The following is a 21,562-nucleotide window of genomic DNA, read 5'->3' as shown; positions in this document are numbered from 1 at the left end:
GAAACTAAATCCTAAAACCCATGACAGAACCCTTTAAGCTTCTATATAGAACCTTTTATTCTTGCAACTATAGTGCATGTTGAGTAGATATGCAGTGAGACCAAATGGGTTACTGAAAAAAATCTTTTTTTTTTGCGTGAATGAAAAAACTGTCCATATCGTGATGTTCCCAGGATTGAGCTGTTTGTTCCCAAGTGTCAAACTTTCTATTCAATAAACACTCCATGCCCCATTACCGTCAGCTTGAGTGTTTCTCTCTGGATGCTGCACTTTATGTTTGCTGTGTTGTCCTGAAACTGAACTTCTGCCTGTGTCTTGGATGAATTATAAAGCGATTTCAGTGGGTAAAGGGAGAATAACTCCTCTACTGAGCACTTCTGCTGTCTCCTTTAGTTTCAACATTATCTAGACTGTCTGAACGCTTCAGGTCTCACACATATTCCTCTCAGAGGATTTCATAATGAGAACAGGACTCAAAGCTGGAAAAGCGCAGATGTTAGCACTCTTTCTCAGCTTTGTCCTTGTGTTTCTAATCGCTTTCTAACCTCAGATTTCAGAACCTTTTGTTTTAAATGAATACTATTATTCAGCAAGCACGCATTAAATTGATCAAAAGTGACATTAAAGACTTCTATTTCAAATAAATGCTGTTCTTTTGAACTTTCTATTCATCAAAGAACAAATGCATCACAGTTTCCAGGAAAAATATTAAGCAGCTGTTTTATTAACTGTTTTACAACATTGATAATAATAAGAAATGTTTCTTGAGCAATGTAATATCAAAACATAAATTATGATGAAAATGCAGCTTTGCATCACAGGAATAAATTACATTTTAAAATATATTTAAATAGAAAACAGTTATTTTAATTTGTAATAATATTTCACAATATTACTGTTTTTACTGTATATCAAATAAATGCAGTCTGTGTGAGCATTAGAGACTTTAGACGAAAACATTAAAATCTTACCAACAGAAATATGAACAAGTATCAGTGTAGTGATTGATTGCTGTTTGCATAGATGCGCTGAACAAAAGATATTAGGGTTTAATTTAAATTATGGATCTGGCTGGGGATACTTATGATGAGGTCCTGGTTTATGATAAATAGGATGCTGCTGTATTTGTATTTTATGGGACAAGAGAGCTGATGCAGTCCCAGGTCAACACAGGTTCGGTAGCAGTGAATACATAAAAGAGCAGCGTGCTTTCACTGCACACCTGCAGGAGTGCTTCAACTATAATAGACTGCCCGTCTATTTTAATTCTTTTAAATATACAACCTTTCAAAAGACATAAACTCCCTCAAACTGTGCGGTCACTGTTTCCGTTAGCTAATATCTACCTATTTTTTCATTTATAAGATACTTGTTTGATGTAGATTGAATGCTCACAACAAGAATATGATCTATGTGTCTAATAGGCCTTTTATACAAAGCCTGAAGGTGCATTTTCCTGTTTTGTGCCATGCCCGCATATGAAATACTAGTTTGATATCGCAAACATCCTATAGTGGAGTTAAAAACTAAGCATGATTTAAATAATACTATTTTGCAAGGCTATTATGGCAACTGTCCTGAGGTGTTTGTGATTTTTAAAGGTACACTATGTAACGTTTGGCCCTCTAGTGGCTAGAAAAAATGCAAGAACATTGTTTTGGTTGTTCTATGGCTCTGTGTGACTGTGTGGAATATATTACCCTCACAACTGTTAGAGAGGAGAGCTGAATATGGCAGTTTATCTGTCCAATAAAGTATATTACTCACCTGTTGAATAATGAAAATGCAATCTCTGCATCGCTTTAACAACATTTCACCTCAGTTCTCACCATCTCAGAAAAGCCAAGCCAATGCAACCAGAGCAACTTTTCTCTATGTATGACTTGCCACACACAGGCGAGTGAGACATTTACACAATTTCCTGCGAAAACCATAATATGCCGACAGGTCTAAAAAATAAAATAGGTTTAAAACAGGCGTACAACAGTGAATCAGGGTAATTTTGTTTTAAAAATAGTATACCTTTAAGGCAGTTTGTTCTTAATAGGCTATCTAATCTTTCATTAAAATTTACAGAAATTATCTTTCATTGAATGTTTTTTTTTAACACATATGAGTAGGTGTGCAATTTTGTATTCCACAATCATTTAACTCGTAATTTCTGTGCCAGGAGTGTTATATTGTTTCATTGACTGTGACATATCTGCTGTGCTGTGTATGCTGACAGCGCTTTGGGGAAGATATATTTACAATGCAACCTCCCACCCTCGGAACACCGGCAATATTGGATACAAATTCAGAAATACATATCTCGTTTTATGATGCCGTGGGTTCAAAAAAGATCAAAGAAACGAACCCTCAGAGTCTTCGCGTGTGCCGTTGCTGGCCTCCCTCCGTCCTTTGTTTCTGGATGCAAATGCCTTTGATTAAAGCCAGACAACCCATACGAGCTCTACTCAATTAAGTACATAGCCTAAGCTAATATGCACAGCTTGACTCGAAAATCTTCACTTTTGACTGAATAAATTATGAACAGGGGTTTTGGCTTTAGAGTCAAGATGTCTCTATAATTCATTGCATTCGAGCTTCACAGCTGAATAGATACAAGCATGATAGATAGGGATGTGGAATATTTCCTAAGCGTGCCAAAGGTCTGGATTTCCCAGGGGAGGGGGAGAGATGATAAATATGATCAATTCTGGGATATTACTTGGTTCGTGTTGCAGTTTGGAACATTAAACAACAGTGCATGTTTGTATCCATTAGTATTATGGTGACAAATATTCAGACAGGGCTATGCAATTCTCACTTATTTATTCATGAGACTCATTATGCTATATTTAATTAAAATACATGTATCAATGCTTTTCAGAGCCAGTCTGACAGTATCATATAGCTCAGTCAGATATCTCATAATATGTCGTGCAATTGCAAAACAGGAAGTTAAAAGTGGTAAACTGAATTCAAATACAATTCAACCAGACATTCACAAAGGCCATGTTATAACACCCACACATTTTAATAGCAGATGTAGGCTACTGTATGTGATAAACGCAACAAACTAATTTGATTCAAAACAAATCATCTTGAAACACTAGAAACGCGAGAAAATGAAAGACAGACTTTAACAGTGATGCATGCGAACACAAAAAGATAGTTACAATGCTAATAAAGCAGATGTTTTGTTACTACTAAATCAAGCCCAAAACAACAATGCAACTTTTAAAGTACAGATAAATGCCTAAAACAATGTATGATTTAAGTTATTATAAAAATTATGACTCTAAAACCAATAAGACCTGTAGCTTTTTTTTAACCAATGTTAATCATTACTGAAACTCTATTATTTTGGCAGATATAGAGAGGACTGAAATGTTCATTTTTTAGTGTTACACTTCTACCTGTACACTCCGTCACGGTCTCACATGAAAATTTAAAGCCACATTACTGATCCTTCTCCAGCCACTGCTTCCTCTGCCTGGTTTTGACAGGCTAAAATGTTGCCCATTCCTTGTTCTGCTTGAGTGGATGATAAATCAAAGCCTCTGCAGCTCTGAAAAAACTCCAACCGCCCCATGATGGTCCCGTTACCACAGCAACTACAGCATCCCAGGTGCAATCCTTCTGCTGAAACTCAGAGCACCTGTACCAAACATTAGTTTGCAGTTTCACAATTCCCTCATGACACATACGATCCATGAATGAAGTGGGCTGTCTGAGAGTTGCACAACATTCTGTCTGATTTCAAGTGAAAGGAGACTTTTATTCAAATATTGTATGATAATAGACATTATTCAGATATAATTAACAATAAATTAAATTAATAATATTGCAAGATCTTGCAGGGATTTAACTAGATTTGGCATTATACCGTTTCTTGTTGCTATATTGGACTGACAGATTCCATATGACTGGAAGGCAGCACACGCACAGACATTGCGCTTTCGTGTTTTATGGGGACTTTCCAAAGACACAATGATTTTTATATTGTACAAACTGTATAATATATCCCCTACCAACCCTACCCATCACAGAAAAAAAATCTGCATTTTTACATTTTTAAAAAACATAACTTAGTATTATTTAAGCTGTTTTCCTCATGGGGACCAAAAAATGTCTCCACAAGGACACAGATTTCAGATATTGCCATCTTTGTGTGGACATTTTGTCTCCATAACGTATAGGGTTTACCATAGGGTTAATATTTATAAAGTTTATATAAAAAAAGTAAATTTTATCTCTTTATTTGAATGTGTTTGAATTTAACACAAAATGCTGCTAGAGAAAACAAGCATTTGAAGTTGGACTTTTGACTCAAAACTTGAAAGCCTATGTGACAACTTGCCCCGATATCCTGCTTAATATAACGCAACACATATAACTCCTGGATTGGAAAGTGATAAATGACACAGAAAAAAATAAAATATATATATATATAAATAAGTATATATGCACCGATATAAATGCACCTTCAATACTATACACAGGCTGGAGAGGAAGATTAGATAATTTAATTTAAGTGGGGGTGGTGGGGGTCTCATTATGGTTTCACATTAGGCGTGACGTAAGCAACCACGAACTCACGAGCTCATACCCTGTGTGTCCCGCGCGCTCAAAACAGACGCAGCGCGCACTCCGAGCTGCAGCACGCGGAACGGAGCTTGTCTCTGCCTCTTGAGTCTGCAAAACAAGACAAAGACCTTTCCGGATAAGATTAACAGCAGACAGCATCTGTGTGCATCATGAAGTTTGCGGCTTTGGTCTGCTTGGTTGTTTTCCTCGCTGCGGGTAAGTGAAATTCTCATAAAGAATCATTGCATAAATCATTTCAGCACCATGGTCAGCGACACGACAGTTATGCTGCAGAAACAAATAGTACAACACAATGGGAGTTTTCGTTTTTTGCACAAGTAAAACGTATGGATAATTGGTGATGTCGAGATGAATAAGCCTAAAAACATTTTGCATTACGATTTGCACAAATATGATACAAGGCTTTTACTATCCCAGATGGAGATTCCATACCAGTTGAGCAGGACAGCCGAAGAGAGGATCTGGTATGCTGTAGCTTCTGTTTATGAGAAGAAAAAAAAAAAAACCCTAAAGCATTTATTTCTCTACTCGTTTTATTTATGTACACACTTTCATTTCAGCTTACCCGGTGTTTAGTTCAGATCCTTTCAAAGGTGCTCTACAAGACTGATGATAATCCAGTGCATCCAGAATGCAAAAACATCCTTACACCAGGTACGTTGTTACTTTGCACTGTTCGTATTGTGTTGCTTCAATGTGTTTTTGAGGTAAAAGAACATTGATTTTTTATTGGATTAACTCAAAGGTGACTTTTTATGAAAGGTTATTCTAGCATTGCACTATTTGCAGAGTGAACTTATACATTCATTAAAAATGACATATAACGTGAAAACAGTCAGACTACATTATCGTCATAAATTCTAATCTCAGTACATTGTGTTTGGTGGAGGAGACAGTTATGGGTCAGTGGTTTCATTCTAAGACTGGAATAATAATTGGATGTATTCATGCAATGCATAAGCAATGGAGTGGAAATGAGTTACGAGTCATTTGCATTTGTGTTTTGTGCCCATTTTTATGTCTCCCTGAATTCAGGATCAGGTCATTCCACAGTTGTGAAAAATCAGAAAGATGTTTTACAACTGGCTCAAGAGGAGCTGAAAAAACCAAGAGGAGAGTCTAAAGTCAAGGAGGAGGAACTCATTGAGGATCTTCTCAAAGCTGGAAAACGCGAAGAGCTGGATGACGAACGGAGCCAGGAAGAGTTTCCAAATTTTATGAAAAGAAGATTAAAAGACAGGCGTGAGGAAATGGATGATGAACGGAGTCAGGAAGAATTTCCAAGTCTTATTAAAAGAAAAATCCAAGAAAAACGTGAGGAACTAGATGGGGAACGGAGCCAGGAAGAGTTCCCTAGTTTTATGAAGAGAAGAATCAAAGGAAAACGTGAGGAACTGGATGATGAACGAAGCCAGGAAGAGTTTCCCAGTTTTATGAAGAGAAGAATCAAAGAAAAACGTGAGGAACAGGATGATGAACGGAGCCAGGAAGAGTTTCCTAGTTTTATGAAGAGAAGAATCAAAGAAAAACGTGAGGAACAGGACGATGAACGGAGCCAGGAAGAGTTTCCTAGTTTTATGAAGAGAAGAATCAAAGATAAACGTGAGGAACAGGATGATGAACGGAGCCAGGAAGAGTTTCCTAGTTTTATGAAGAGAAGAATCAAAGAAAAACGTGAGGAACAGGACGATGAACGGAGCCAGGAAGAGTTTCCTAGTTTTATGAAGAGAAGAATCAAAGATAAACGTGAGGAACAGGATGATGAACGGAGCCAGGAAGAGTTTCCTAGTTTTATGAAGAGAAGAATCAAAGAAAAACGTGAGGAACAAGATGATGAACGGAGCCAGGAAGATTTCCCAAGTTTCTATAAAAGAGGCTACAAGCATAAAAGAGAAGATTATGATGATGAGAGAAGCCAAGAGGAATTTCCCCAGAAAAGACATTTTTCCATCCTTTACAAGCGTGATAACCCCGATGAGGAGCGCAGCCAGGAGGAATTCCCTCCATACGAGTATAAAAGGAGTCATCTTCTGGCCAGCAGAGAAAAACGTGAAGAACCAGACTATGATAGAAGCCAAGAGGACTTTCCAAGTTACACCCACAAAAGGAACTACAGGGATGGAGAAGAAGAGGATGAGGAGAGTGAGGAGAGAGAAAAGCGGATCTGGAAGCCATCACATAGATACCACCACAAGAAAAAGCACCACAAACGCAGTGAGAATGAAGGTTTTGAAGAACCAGACTATGACAGAAGTCAAGAAGAATTCCCAAGCTACACCCACAAAAGAAACTACGGGGATGGAGAAGAAGAGGACGAAGAGAGTGAGGAGAGAGAAAAGCGGATCTGGAAGCCATCTCATAGATACCACCACAAGAAAAAGCACCACAAACGCAGTGAGAATGAGGGTTTTGAAGAACCAGACTATGACAGAAGTCAAGAAGAATTCCCAAGCTACACTAACAAAAGGAGCTATGGAAATGGCAGGCACCAAAAACAAATCGAGGATTTGCTGAACGAGCAATCTGAGGACATGAACTCTCAGGAAAAGAGGTCTGAGGAATTCGAAGAGGTAGACGAGGATATTGCAAAACGATACTGGAAACCCACTCATAGATACCACCATAAGAAGCATAACCACAAGCGTGGCGACTCCATAGAGCTCGAGAATGAAGATGAACCCATCTTAGAGAAGACTCACAGTCTCCATGAGTCAATAGACAAGGCCATCAAGCTCCGTTCACCTGAAGAAGAGGAAAAGGAAATTGTCCATGAGCTTAATGAAAATGAGCTGAAGAAAGGACACAAGAGTTTGGCAGAGGAGAAGCAGGACAGGGAGGCTGCGTTGAGGTACCTAACAAAGAAAAAAAATGAGTTAGAGGAACGTCTACTTAACAAAGGCGATGTCTATGAGAAACGCTCCCCATGGATTTACAGAGGATACTACCATCCAGCCTGGTATAAAAGAAGCCACAAGGTGGGTGAAAGCACTGAACACCCCAACCTCAAACTAGAAGAGGTCGCTGAGACCCTCCGTTACAAAAGGGGCCTGCCTTCTCAGGAGTCGTCACCTGGGGAGGAAAAGGATGTCTCCCAACAGAAGCTTTTCACACCAAAGGAGGTATGGTAGTTTCATCCAACAGACAGTGCATGTATTACCAGGATTGCCCACCGAGAGTTACCAAAGGTTACTTGTCTGGTCAAGGTTGATAGTTTACCCTTAACTGTATGCATACATTTGATCTTTAGGGGTACAACAGCATGTCACTAGGGGGCAGTACCCTCAAAGGGACATCTTCATACCTTATTTACCCCAGAAAAGGTTCACAGTACACTAAAAGGAGAATAAGGGGGTTTATATGGAACCTTAAAGGATTGTGTAAAGTGCTTCATATATAGAACTTTTAGGGGTTCCCATTATGGAATCATTTTATGAATTTAGTTTTAATTCATTTTTTAGATTAATTCATTTTTTTGGATTGAACAGCTGGTAAACATACTTTATCACTAGAAAATTTTAAATAACCCATTAAATATGAAAGTATTATGCAACAGACATTTCTCCTGCTATAGATACATAAAGGGTTCTTCAAAACTTAGTCATGAACCCTAGGGTTCTATATAGAAAAACATCAAACTTCTCTCTAAGAGTGTAGTACCTTAAGGATACATACTGTATTACAACTCTAATATGCACCTTTTAGGAGTAGATACAAGTAAAAAGTTGTTCCTTTATGGTTACTGCCCCATTGACAAGCTGTTCTACCCCTAAAGATATATATTTTTTCTGACAATGTACCCATTTTGGGTGTCTTCCTACTTTGATTAAACTTTTATGTAGAGACACCAAGTCCTGGAATTGGTGTGCCAGATAAGAAAGATATCCAAAATGTGTAATGCTGGGGAACCTTTGGGAATTGGTTTGGGAAGTTTAACACCGAGCCCTAAAGCCTACATTCCTAGTACAACCATGGACTGACCTGAGATGTTTATGAATAGACAGGGATGCATTGCAAGCAAACAATGACATTAATGCAATCAAACGTTGCTCCATGGAGCTCTTGAAAAACAAGGCCAGTTTTTCTGCTTGAAGTAGCTTATCTGTATCTCTGCTTGCTGGACTTGGGCAAGTTGAGTTACCAAGAGAGGACGTGGGTAGACTATAACCATTTTCTCAGTTTTTATTACATGCAACTCCAACTGCACCAAAAAGTGGTAATTACCACCCAGCAAAAAAGTATCTCTGGTGACTACTTGTGTCAAATGTTCTCCTATTACAAGGACATTTGAGTTATCTGATATTCCTCCAAGCTATGCAGTAACATTACTTTTTGTTGAGGGTGTAGAGGGATAGCTTGACTCTGTATGCTCAGAGAGAGAGCGTGCTAAGTGCATCATTCCTCATCATGACAGGGATATTGTATAACTAAAGGTACTTCCTTTTAACTTTTCTACTGAGACTGTGGAAATAGGATACTTCATTGACTAGAGCAGGGGTGTCCAATCCTGCTGGAGGGCCAATGTCCTGCAGAGTTTAGCTACAACCCCATTTAAACACACCTGAACCGGTTATTCAAGGTCTTACTAGGCATACTAGAAACTTCCAGGCAGGTGTGTTGAGGCAAGTTGTAGCTATACTCTGCAGAACAGTGGCAGTCCAGGACAGAGTTTCAGAACACCCCTGGACTAGAGCAACGAAATGTCTTTCGTTCATAAAAAAACATAGTCAGGCTATCACCAGACCAAGCTCAATCTTTTAAGACTGAACATTAGTCTGGGGAGTCTGCTATGCATTTTCTACTGCACAAGAGGCGTGATCAACTGCCCCTTAGTTCAAATGACTCTGTACGCAATTGGATAGTCCTTCAACCAATCAGACCAATGATCCGGGTGACGAATTTTGCAGAGCAACGCAAAAACTCCAGGCAGGAAATGTGTAACCAAACGTGTTGATCAGCGGTGTGCAGAAGCAGCAATGGAATCGAGCGATTTTTGCAGGTTATGCAAAAAACAAACAAAAAAAACTAAAAGTTAGTGGTATTTACACCCACTCGACAGATTTGTTTGCTAAAAAGAAGCAATTGAGCATCGTCGAGAGGTTAAAAGGAATTGGACAGAGCTGTAACGGCTCTGGAATTGGATTGGATTAAACCCGCCAATAGCACGCCAAGTGGATAAGCCAGTTTGTGATTGGTTCCCGCAAAATTTGTAAAGGAAGCAGCAGAGATAAATGTAAAGGTTTCCAGCCTGAGCTGCAGGGAGGAATCAAATCACCGGCAGATCAGGCTGGGTTTACCCAGTCTAAAAAAAAACATTGCAAACACAAAACGATTGTAAACAGATTGCAAACACAAAAAGGCAATGGTTTATAAGCATCACTTAAGAGTCAGAAGTATTACATTTAATTCCTGCTCTTTTCTTTCATCAGTTAACCGAACTTGAGAAACTGGCCTCTGTGGATCAACAGATGAAAGAGACAACTTAACCATTCCAAGAACCAGCTGAAACATCATCTTCCTCTGCTGCCTGATTTGACTCTCCATCAGCTTTATGTGTGCTCACTTGGGCTGTTTTAAATGAATGCATTATATGTTGTACCCATTTACAACTGCATAAGACTTTTGTTATTGGTGTAAGTCAGTGTATATTTAATGTGAGAGTCTGAGAAACAAGACAGTCTATAAAAAGCAAATCTAGCTCGAAAATGTCATGTGAATTATTTTTCTCTTTATTACATAATCTAAAATAACAAAGACAAATGCCAATGTACTGTTGGACTGCATTTAAGAGCATGCTACGTGAAAGATGCTGTACGTGTTTAAAAATTCCTGTTGTTCTTTATGGCCTTCAATAGAACCCCTGCATTGTTTGCATTTAATAAAATGTGTAATTATGGGACCAAAGCTAATGGATGCAGTTATCATTTGTGTTTTGATGCTGGAAGCCGTTTGAACATTATTAAAAACCGATAAATATACAGTTTCCCTTAGCGATGAATGATTGACTAAGCTTTATTGTGAGCAAAACTTGGTTATTCGCCAAGTGCAGAGGATGGCGTCTTTTACAAAAGTAAATGCATCTTTTACATCCCCCACATCTTGCTAAAAAAATAAAATAAATAACGATGAAGGGAACATTCTGTAGCTCTTAAATGCAAATCTTGGCAAAACTTAAAAAAAAAAAGAAAGTAGACTTTGAATAATAAAGTCATGCAACCATACAGAGAATAAAGCACTGCCTGAATGTGTGAGTCAACACTTATTTGGTTTCTTCTCACTTAAGCAAGTTAAACTAAACTAATTGCCTTGGCAGTGCCGTCACAAGATGAACTAATCTCATCCAGCTTCAGCCTCTTGGCGGCAGGCTCCTCTGATTTGTGCTGATTCCTAGCTTTGGCAGCGTCTGTAGCGACCGTGGTTCCAGACAGCAGATACCCTCCACCTCCACTCATGAGCAGCACTGGATGAGTCCGGTTGGGCAACACCTGGAACAATGATACAGAAGTGAAGAAGTCATCAAAGTCTTTCTAGGGGTGGGCGGTATGACCAAAATCTTATTTCACAGTCTTATATAATAGTACCGTAATTGTATAACAATGTAGCTGGAAACGCAACAAAAAATGTTTTTACATAAACCATGGTAATGGCAATTTTGGGAAAATCCAGAGATTTAAATGCATCACAAATGTTGATTTTTTTAATATATATATATATGGAATTTGATAGATGTATACAACCATTCAAAGGTTTGGGGTTTATAAGACTTGTTTTTGTCAAAAATACAGTAATATTGTGAAATATTGTTACAATTTAAAGCAAGTTTTCTATTTGAATATATTTAAGATGTAATTTATTCCTGTGATGCAAAGCTGAATTTTCAGCATCATTACTCCAGTCTTCAGTGTCACATGATCCTTCAGAAATCATTCGTTTTAGGAAGGATTATTCTAGTGCACCTATGCAGCCATTGTTAAGGTGGGGGGTGCTAACACAAAAACCTAAAATTCTCGGGACAGCAGCATTTGTCCAAAGTTCAATCTTAACCATTGTATTTCATCAGAAACGATCTGAAAACAGGGCTTTAAGTGTAAAATACCGAACTTGTCCTTTAATAAAAATCCAGCTGTTCATTGTTTGTTCATGTTAGTTCACAGTGCATTAACTAATGTTAACAAACACAACATTCGGTTTTAATAATGTATTATTAAATGTTGAAATTAACATGAACTAAAAATAATAAGTGCTGTAAAAGTATTGTTAATTTTAATTCATGTTAACTAATGTAACCTTATTGTAAAGTGTTGCCAAAAAAATCTTACTGACCCCAAACTTTTGAACAGTAGTGTAAAAAAAAAAAAAGTATAAATCAAAGCCTGGCATTAGAGTAAAATCAACTGTGTAAAATGAATATTCTTCATTGAGATGAAGAATTACCTGGTAATGCCTGAGCCAGGAATCTGTTAATCTGAGACTGATTGCTCCTCCTTGTTCCCTGAGCTTTGTGTAGCACTCAATCAGCGGCTGTCCGGAAGAGATCAAAGAGGAAATATTACTGGAAGCAGTTATCAAAACACTCCTCTCAAATTGAATATGCAAATCTTTTTAAAACAATGGTATTCCCTGATTTACAACGTAACTGAATCAACACTGACTTCAGCTGAAAATTAATCATTTTCCTGTTATCACTGTTAAAACTGCTTTGAAACTATCTGCATTATATAAAGCACTATATAAAAAAGGTGACTTGACTTGATTATATGGTCTTTGGAGAGCCTGGCAATAATCTGAAATAAAAATTGACATTTTGCAAAATAACCACTTTTGTGTTCAACATCATGACGATTAGATTCAGATTATTTTATTTAGTGCCATGTCAGCATTCAAAGCTATTATCATGGCAAAAATTCAATTACAAAAATGCAAATATCATATAAATACAATAAAAACCAAACAAACAAAAACAGCAAATCATATTATACAAGATTTTTTAAATTAACACATGATAAAAAAATCCAAAACCTTTTCAGGCATAATCTTACTAAATAAGTCCTTAAGTGAGGTAACTTCATTAAAGAGCATTCTGCTTGTATTAAGTCCAGGACAATCTACATGACGATTAGTAGGCGATTATAAAATCTTCATTTTTGGGTGAACTGCCTCTTTAAAACTCTTTACCTCTCTGTACTGGCAGTACACTACGAACGGCCGTGATGGTGCTAGGAACTTCAGCAGACCCATTAACACGGGACAGGGGTGGAACCGACAAGCAATCACCAACCTGAAACAAACATTCAAATCAGCGAATCACTGGAAGACTGCATACAAATCAATACAAAATATGACATGACAAGATCATCAATATTACAATATATAATATGCACAGTCAACTACCAGGACATCTAAAATGTTAGCTGGTTTTAAATGCATTTAGGGCTGGACAATAAAGTTCAAACTAACATTTTAGCTATATAACAAGCCTTTAACTACACAAAAACACACACCCATCTGCATTTCTCCCCTCTAACAGAGCAGCAGCGGAGGCCAACTTCTTCCTCTTCTCCTCCAACTTCACCTTTTTCTCTTGAGCCTGTAAGGTTAGAACGGTGAATTCAAGTATTTGACTCATGCTGAGATTTTAGGAAAACTCTTAAAAGACACTTCTACCAGCCTGACTAGTTCAAATTACCCACAAACATTGTTCAACTGTTTAATTTGGTGCTTTTTTCCCTGTTTTCTTCACACATATTATTTCACACATTTCACCTCAAGCTGCTCTTCATTTAAACCTTTGTCTCCTTGGTAACCAAGTAGACCTTTGAAAACACTTCACTGAGGGCAAAACCATTTAGTTTTATCAAGCTAGTTTGATTAGCTTTTGTTTCATTTTTATAATTATGTAAATTTTATTCATATTTTAAAATGGAATAAATACAGCACATTTTTAAATGGTTTGTGGACATTTAGCTTTTTCTTTAAATGATCAGATATATAAAGTGTGTATATATATATATAGATAGATAGATAGATAGATAGATAGATAGACAGATAGATAGAGATAGATAGAGAGATAGATAGATAGAGAGATAGATAGACAGATAGACAGAGATAGAGAGATAGATAGAGATATAGATAGAGAGATAGATAGAGAGATAGATAGAGAGATAGAGATAGATAGATAGATAGATAGATAGATAGATAGATAGATAGAGAGTGTTTTAAAGGCAATCATTAATATTTATAATTATATAAATTATATTCATATTTTAAAATGGAAAAGTTTGGTTGTGGACAAAGTATAAATAGTTTTAAATAGTTTGTGTTTATTGATATTTTTGTTTAAATTACTTTTTGAACAAAATAATAATTGATATTCGATTATTATTCAATACATATAATATTTAAAAATGGCGAGGTTTGGTCTTGGACTTTTTTGTGTTTTTAGCTTTTTGTTTAAATGATCTCCAAGTAATAATTAATATGTATAATAATTTAAATGATATTCATAATTTAGAATTGAAAGTTTTATATTCATGTTTTCAAATTTAGAAACAATAAAATCTATACAAAAAAGCAAAAGCAGCAAAAAATAAATGAAGACATTGAAATATGTTTCCAATTCATTAATGTTAACAATATATGTTTTTTTTAAATCATCCCCTTGGACATAATAGTAGTTGCAGAAACACCCAAACACGAAGCGATATATGAATGTTAAACTCTCTTACCCTATGTTCTCGCAGTCTTTCTCTCTCCGCTCTCCTCACTTCTTCTTGCGGGTCGACGCTGACCTCCATACTCTTAGGTTCTGATTTCTTCTCCTCAGACACACCTGAGGTTTCCTGAGGAGCGTCAGATCCACCGATCCTGCTGCCGTTGGCCTGAGAATCTGCGTCCTTCTCCGTCAAATCCAGGCTTCCCGCCAGCAGAGCGTTGACTTTGCATAAAGGGAAGTCATGCAGCGTCTCGTGGAAGTGTGACGGGAAGCCGAAGCTCTCCATGCCGGCTCTCGTTGGCCCTCCACCGGGATACATCTGAATCACTGAGCCAAAACCTGAGGAAGAAAACATTTAGATCATCAGCATAGTGTAACAGTGCTCAGCTGATATAGCTTTTTCAATAGATCTATTGTATGAAGATAAAAGAGTGAAAAGTAAAGTGTGATTACCCCCCATTCTCTCCATCACTGAGCCCAACACAAGACCAGCACAGGTCTCAAACACGATGATTTTACTGCCGGCGTGGATGTTACCCAGAGTCAATATCTGAGCCAATGTGTCGTACCGCAGGTGACTAAAAGAGTGGAAAAAATACTATAAATGCTTATGAAACATTCAAATCCTGATACATGGTTTCTCAAACTGGGGTTCAAGCTATTAATTAAATCATAAAAATGTAAAATAAGCAATCAAAATAAAACACTCAGTAAAAAATGACAATTTACCCGTTTACTTGAAATGAAACGAGGCATTTATATAAATACAGACTTTTATGTTAGATGCAATTAATCACGATTAATCGATTTGACACATAATAAAATTGAAAATAAAGAATAAAAGCCAATTCAAAATATTAATACATACTATTAATACATAATAGTATATACATAATAATAAAATAACACTGAGAACTGTGACCATGTGGATATGTCATTAAAGAAGTAAAATATTAAGCTAAAATCTTCAAGTAAATGTTTTTAGGTTTGGATAACAAAACATATTTTAGTATATACATATCAAGTATAACCTGAAGGAACACTTTTCAAAATCCCGTTTGTGTCCCCCACACTTTCAAGGTCGTTTGTTTGTTATTATTTTTTAACCAGACGCACGCCGTCATCGCCACGGAGGAGCAGGACACAGAGAGCCGTCCAGGAACGTCGCGTGCACACACAATAGCTCACTGAGAGTTCTCATGAGCAGGTCTCACGGCACAGTCAGCGATGAAACGCCAGAAACAGATTACAGATCGTTACTTCCTACCCTGATATAATACAGTGTTGGAAATGATCTACTTTAAAGGTAGGCCTATTTGTGCTGTACAGAAAATTAGCACCATGAATGTAAATATTTTAATTTATTCATTAACTAAGGGTGGTTGTTTATGCATGAAAGACAATAATTAATGATCATATTAATTAACACATAATTATTAACATATTTCATATTAATTTTGCTGCTGTCTATCTGCAATTGATATTACAAAACAGTACATAAAAGCTTTTTGCTTTTTCTATTGTAAACACCTGCGGATGTGTCTCTGACAAACGCCCTGTGAAGCAAGTGATTTATTTGACATTTTCAGGTACAGCGGTTAGTTCGAAATAAAAGTTTGTTTACAGTGGAAATTGAGTCTCACATTATTTAAATTTTATTCACACACAAAACGTTAATGGTGAACATTTTTGACTTTATAAAATGATTCTCTCAAGTATTGGCGATCGGCCCCTATTAAACAATAAAGAAAGTAAGACATCTTTTTCATATACATAAGTTAGGTAGCCTACTATTCTTTTTGGCCGAATTTATCATTATAATCAACTTAATTATTTCCTTGATTTTGTATCACAATAGTCCCTAAAAGTATGTAAATGCAGGATATGGGATTCAAATAAAAATAAAAAAATCGAAAAAACATTTTCCCCATTTTGTGTGTGTCCCCCCCACTTCTCAAACCAAAGTTACACCCTTGAACTTGTGGGTTTGAAAAAGTGTAAGTAAACGATGACTGTTTTCATTTTTGAGTGAACTAATCTTCCTAGATCCCATACCATATTTTTCCTGGTTCTCTGCCGTGGTACATCATGGCGAGGAGTCGAGCGGAGGGTTTCAGGACTGTTATGTCACTCTCGTACCTGTGTGCAGAAAGGCAAAGTACATGTTAATAGTTATATTTTTCGAGTGATTGATACAATAGGAATTAAAAATGTTTATCAACTGTTTGAACTCACTTTTTCTTTTTCTTCTTGATGTATTTCGCTTGAGCAAATTCAGTTTTGTCCTTGAATGTTGTACTGTTGTCTATGAGCTGCTGAACAATCTCCTTAAATGCACATGAAAGGACATGTGAGAAAAATGTCTTTGTAACCAAATATGAAAACCTAAATACCTTCTATACAGGTATGAATAACACCATTCTGCATTCACACTGCAAACATGAAAGCTTTTATCTTATCCATGCTAGCAAATAATCACGGCCACCCAACGTAAATTAGAAAATAATTTTAGTACAGCCATTCAAAACCCGAGGGTCAACCACAGTAAAGCAATCACCAACAGAATCATTTTGGCCAGGGATTCATGTAATCACAGATATTGGTCACTGTTGCTATGATTACTGGTAAGAGAATACAGGTTTGATTCCCCATACAGACAGTATTTAAGACGTTACTATAAGTTGCTTTTTGAATGTAACATTTCAAGACTCTCACCGAAGTAAATGCGGTTGTAAAAGTAGCCTTTACTCGGGTACATACCTGCCCCTTTAACCCTTGCTCTTTCAGTGTTTCAATATCATCCCTGGTCAGTTTTTGAGATCTGCCATCATCCACTATATGTCTGTTATCCTGGCCTGCTTCTTTAGAATCTATGACAGCGGAAAAGAGAAACAAATTCACCTCGTCCAGGAGAAAATAAATGAATACACAAATAACAACACAAATCTGTAATATCATTACCTAAAGAGTCTCCTGCACGTTTTACTGCCTTGGGTTTGAGTGAGCCGCCGGCTTCGATTTCAAACATGGTCCCGTACAGCTGCCCAACCACATTGTCCAAGAAGAACCACTGCTTCTCAAAGATCATTTTCCTAAAACACACAATACACAGAATGTCATGGAAACCCGTGACATTATACTCAAAGCGCTTTGTGACTCAAATTTTTGCCTTTCAATGGCAACACTATCAATGCCGAAATGAATCTGCAGCAGTCAGGTGTTACAGGTCAGAGCTCTTTAAGTTGATTATTACTGTAATGTTATGTGCTTTGAAACATGAGGTAGTTTAGTTTGCTCCCTGCTGTACGCGTTTGTATGTGTTTTGAAGGAGGCATGACTTTGTAGACGCTCTGAAAGGACGGTGGGATCTCATGGTTTCAAAGTTAGCATGCTATTCAGGGAACTACACTAACCTTTTCCACTGGTGGCACTTGCGCTACTAACTTTTTCAGTTACTGGCGCAAAACATGATTTGGTCGCACAAATTATTTATAGTAAGTGCTGCTGTGTCACGGGATATGTACCTGTCTCTACACTTCGCGTGCTTCATACTGTCATTGTGAAGCTTCAATGATTCGTGTTTGAATTGTTTTGACGCAGTTACAAATTCTGACAGTCCTGCAATTGAAGGCCCACAGAATTTACAGTACACACAGTGCATTGCTCCGTCTTGGTACCTTAACCACTGGTATTCTTCGAGCCACTGGTGTCGAAATTCATATGTCCGTATCGTTTTTCCCGCGTGTGCTTTTCCTGACGAATCCTTCTCAGCCTCTTCATTAGGGATGTAACGGTTCACAAAATTCACGGTTCGATACGATACACTTGTGTCACGGTTCGGTTCGGTACGCAGCAAAAATAAATAAATGCCAGAGAAGTTTCCTTGATTTAATTTTTTTTATTATTAAAACTAACATCATAAAGTATGATATTTTTTTTTTACTTTGAGCAATTCTAGAGCTATAATTGACTCTTCTTAGGAGCATATAAAACAAAACAGCTCCTTGGAAAAAATGAAATGTAATATTGTAGTAGTTATAAACAAAGGTTTATTTTAGTTCAGATTAACATTTGAGGGCAGCAAGTGTATTCATAATGTCAAAATAAAACCGATGTAATGTTACTTGAAGGCATTATAGCCTACTATGCCTGCCAAACTTCCATGGTTAGTGGTACTACAGGATAAATGTGAATGTTTCTCACTAGATCTCGCAGCGATGTTATTACTTCTGTGGCAAATTCAAATGCTTTCTTTACTGGATCTCTTATTAGCGATGTGTAGCGTCGCATGATCACGATCGGCCCGCACTGCTCTGGTCCAAACTGATAAACGGTCCTTCAACCACACAATAACGAGTAGTTTCGTTCCGCTTGCATTACGTTTGCCATTTGATGTTGGGCAATGTTGTGGTCGCGCCAGCGTCTCTTACATTATGAGCGCGCTTGCCACGCGCAATGCGCCTACATTTGAAATAACGAAATTTTGGTCGGCTGGAAAAATGGTCCAAATGGTTCGGTTTGAAAATGCTTTCCGAAAACCGAACCGAAAGCTCAGAGCACGTTATAAAACGTATTCTTAAAATACACATTTCTGTTTTAATAAATGCTCATAGTAAATCATAGCATATTGCCTAAAACATAAGGTAGGTACAAAAATAATAATCAGTGATACATTTGCGACCCATTAAAAATTAGGGTCGCAATGGCATTTCAAAAGGTCGCAGTGTAGTTCCCTGCTATTGCTAGCCGCTCCAAAAATTGCCTACCCTACCTTTAAAGTCGACATGAGACAGAAGTTGTTATAGTATTTCCTTCCTTATTGTAACGAGTGAAAGCTTTCCTGGACAAGAAAAAATGTAGGGCAGGACTTGATGTTTGCTATTTAAGGATCTCATGTGAGTGACAGGTTGCCATAATATTCCATAAAAAAAAAAGTGATAAAGTCAATTTTGTGAATGTGAAAATGAAATGTGAATATTATACTTTATACTATCAATTGTCAGATTTACAACAGATAAGATTATTAGCTCATTTTTTATATTATGGCTTTAAAGATAAGCAGTGGTCTTCACAAGTCTAAGACCACTAATGAAAAAAGCAACAACGACAAAATCTTCTACAACTTTTACAATAATTTAAGTGTAAAGATGAATTTAAAGACCGACATGAAGTCTAAGTTTGTCATGTTTACCTTTTGCAGATTATTACACCGAAATAGCGCAGAAAGCAATACATGTCTGATAACTGTAATATTTTAACTCTTCTTTGATGTGCAGGTTTAATTCGTTTTTTAATCCCGTCGATTTTCAATGTGGTTTCAAGGTGGCGTATACAAAACCTCAAGCCATTGAACCTGCAAGACTTATAACTTATAAGAAAGATGACATTTAATAAAAAGTTGTTAAACTCACTTTTTATTTTCGACCTGCACTGATTTGAAGACATCTCCTCTTTTCAGCACTACATAATCTCCGTAATTTATAGCGCTCTCAGCATCACTGTCATTTACACACTCCGCCATTTACTGTGATGAGCGTGGACAAAGATCGCCCGGAGAATGTTTAAAACTAGTTTACACTTCAACAAACCCGACGCAAAAGTGGCAGCTTCTGTCTGAAAACAACAGCAATTACACACGATTACACACAAGCTTTGCTCCCTAGTTTCCCCACGTGTGTTGTGTTCTGTCACTTCCTGTTCTGAGAGGCCAGTTAATCGAGTGCTGATTTCGAGAGCCACAGTCTGTCAGGAACACAGATCAAAAACGATTTTAGTCACTTAAAAATAAACGTGTACATTTAATATATATCCTCATTTTTAAGTGACCAAACCTCACATTTGGTTTATACTAATAAAAACTTTATAAAAAAATATATTTGTGTTTTATCTTAAGTGTTTATATTTAGGATTTGTGTTTAGATGTTTTGTAGCCTATACAGCACTTTGGTCAGACTTGTGGCTGTTTTTAAATGTGCTTTATAAATTAATTAAACTTGAAACTAAGTAAACATAAGCTACCATGGTTGTCTGACACGTACAATGACTATAATCATGGAATTATCTCTGTACTATGGTACCGCGATTGTACTTTATAAGTTTGTTTTATGCGCTATTATGGTTATCTAAAATACCAATATTTCCAACAGAATAGTGCATGTATTGCAGCTACTGCATATGTATAGTAGCCTATAATCACTAATGTACAGTTAGATCACATTTGGTTCTATTATTAAAAACTAAAGGCTAATTTGACATCTAATTTATAAAAAATACCTCATATTCAGCACGTTAGTTTTTACGAACATTCGTAAAACAGCTGTTAAGTACTTTCCATTTCAAGTATGATAAATTATCAGTACTTGATTATGAAATTCAGACAACATTAGATCTCATAATGGAAGTGAATATTTAATTAGACTATTTTAAGATTTTCCAGCCAACATAATAAAAACAAAATAACTTTAAAAAAAAAAAAAAAAAAAAAAATGTGCACCTTTTTCTCAGAAAACAAGCCAAAAGCACAGAGACATTTTGGTGATGCGCAGCGTTGGTGGTAACTCATTACAAGTAACTTGAGTTATGTAATCAGATTACTTCTTCAAGTAACTAGTAAAGTAATGCATTACTGCGATTTTGTTCAATTTACAACAGAATATCTAAGTTACTTTTTCAAATAAGTAACGCTAGTTACTTTTTGACTGTGTTGAGAGACACAGTTGAGAGACTCCCATGTTGAGAGAAATAAAGTGAGGTGTTGTGTGCGCTGTGTAAACATGATGGTTATTGTAGTTCTAGACTAAATCTCACTTGCACGAAAACATTCAGTATTCCTCAAAATGAATAAAAACAGTAAAACAATTTTTTAATAAAAACACTTTATTAACCAATGTCTTTGCTGATGACCTTCAGTGATCTAATTCAACCATACTAATAAGCAAAACCTTTATTTAGATTAGATTTAGAAATAAGAGTGTTGAACTTCCTTCTCATGTTCTTTAATCCAGAATGGCAGCAGCTGAAAGGTTTGTTTGAGAGTCGCCCTCTACTGTACAGGCGTAAATGTGCATTTCCTTCAGTCTGAGGCGTATTCATTTCACTTTTGTTGTGAAAGGGCCTTAAAATTTGCCAAAAATATAACTTTTGTTGTAATTAAAAAACAAAAAAGCAAGCCCAGCCCAGGTGAAAATGATTGTAATCCATTAATATTGCAAGATATTGCAATCCATTAGCTTATTTCCTGTGGGTCAAACAGTAGCCTGT

At 36.7% G+C, this 21,562-nt stretch overlaps 2 protein-coding genes across 2 annotated transcripts; one reads left to right on the top strand and one right to left on the bottom strand.

Annotated features, from left to right (window-relative positions):
* Positions 1-4,621: 4,621 nt before the first annotated feature.
* chgb (chromogranin B) lies at positions 4,622-10,154 on the top strand. The gene is made up of 5 exons (XM_082148577.1): positions 4,622-4,788; positions 5,011-5,057; positions 5,154-5,247; positions 5,629-7,712; positions 10,020-10,154. Exons 1-5 carry the CDS (start codon positions 4,743-4,745, stop codon positions 10,074-10,076), a joined length of 2,328 nt encoding a protein of 775 aa, XP_082004703.1. The 5' UTR covers positions 4,622-4,742; the 3' UTR covers positions 10,077-10,154.
* A 144-nt stretch (positions 10,155-10,298) lies between these two features.
* Positions 10,299-20,007, bottom strand: trmt6 (tRNA methyltransferase 6 non-catalytic subunit). The gene is made up of 11 exons (XM_082148629.1): positions 19,714-20,007; positions 17,264-17,394; positions 17,063-17,172; positions 16,538-16,629; positions 16,358-16,441; positions 14,756-14,880; positions 14,316-14,641; positions 13,092-13,177; positions 12,766-12,868; positions 12,025-12,111; positions 10,299-11,075 (listed from the first exon to the last, which is right to left on the bottom strand). The coding sequence occupies exons 1-11, from the start codon at positions 19,821-19,823 to the stop codon at positions 10,878-10,880; spliced, it is 1,452 nt and encodes a 483-aa protein (XP_082004755.1). The 5' UTR covers positions 19,824-20,007; the 3' UTR covers positions 10,299-10,877.
* Positions 20,008-21,562: the final 1,555 nt, after the last annotated feature.

The sequence above is a fragment of the Leuciscus leuciscus genome (assembly GCF_965113295.1).
Source record: "Leuciscus leuciscus genome assembly, chromosome: 19".
Lineage (NCBI taxonomy): Eukaryota > Metazoa > Chordata > Actinopteri > Cypriniformes > Leuciscidae > Leuciscus > Leuciscus leuciscus.
This window is presented reverse-complemented; position numbering and strand designations above follow the sequence as displayed.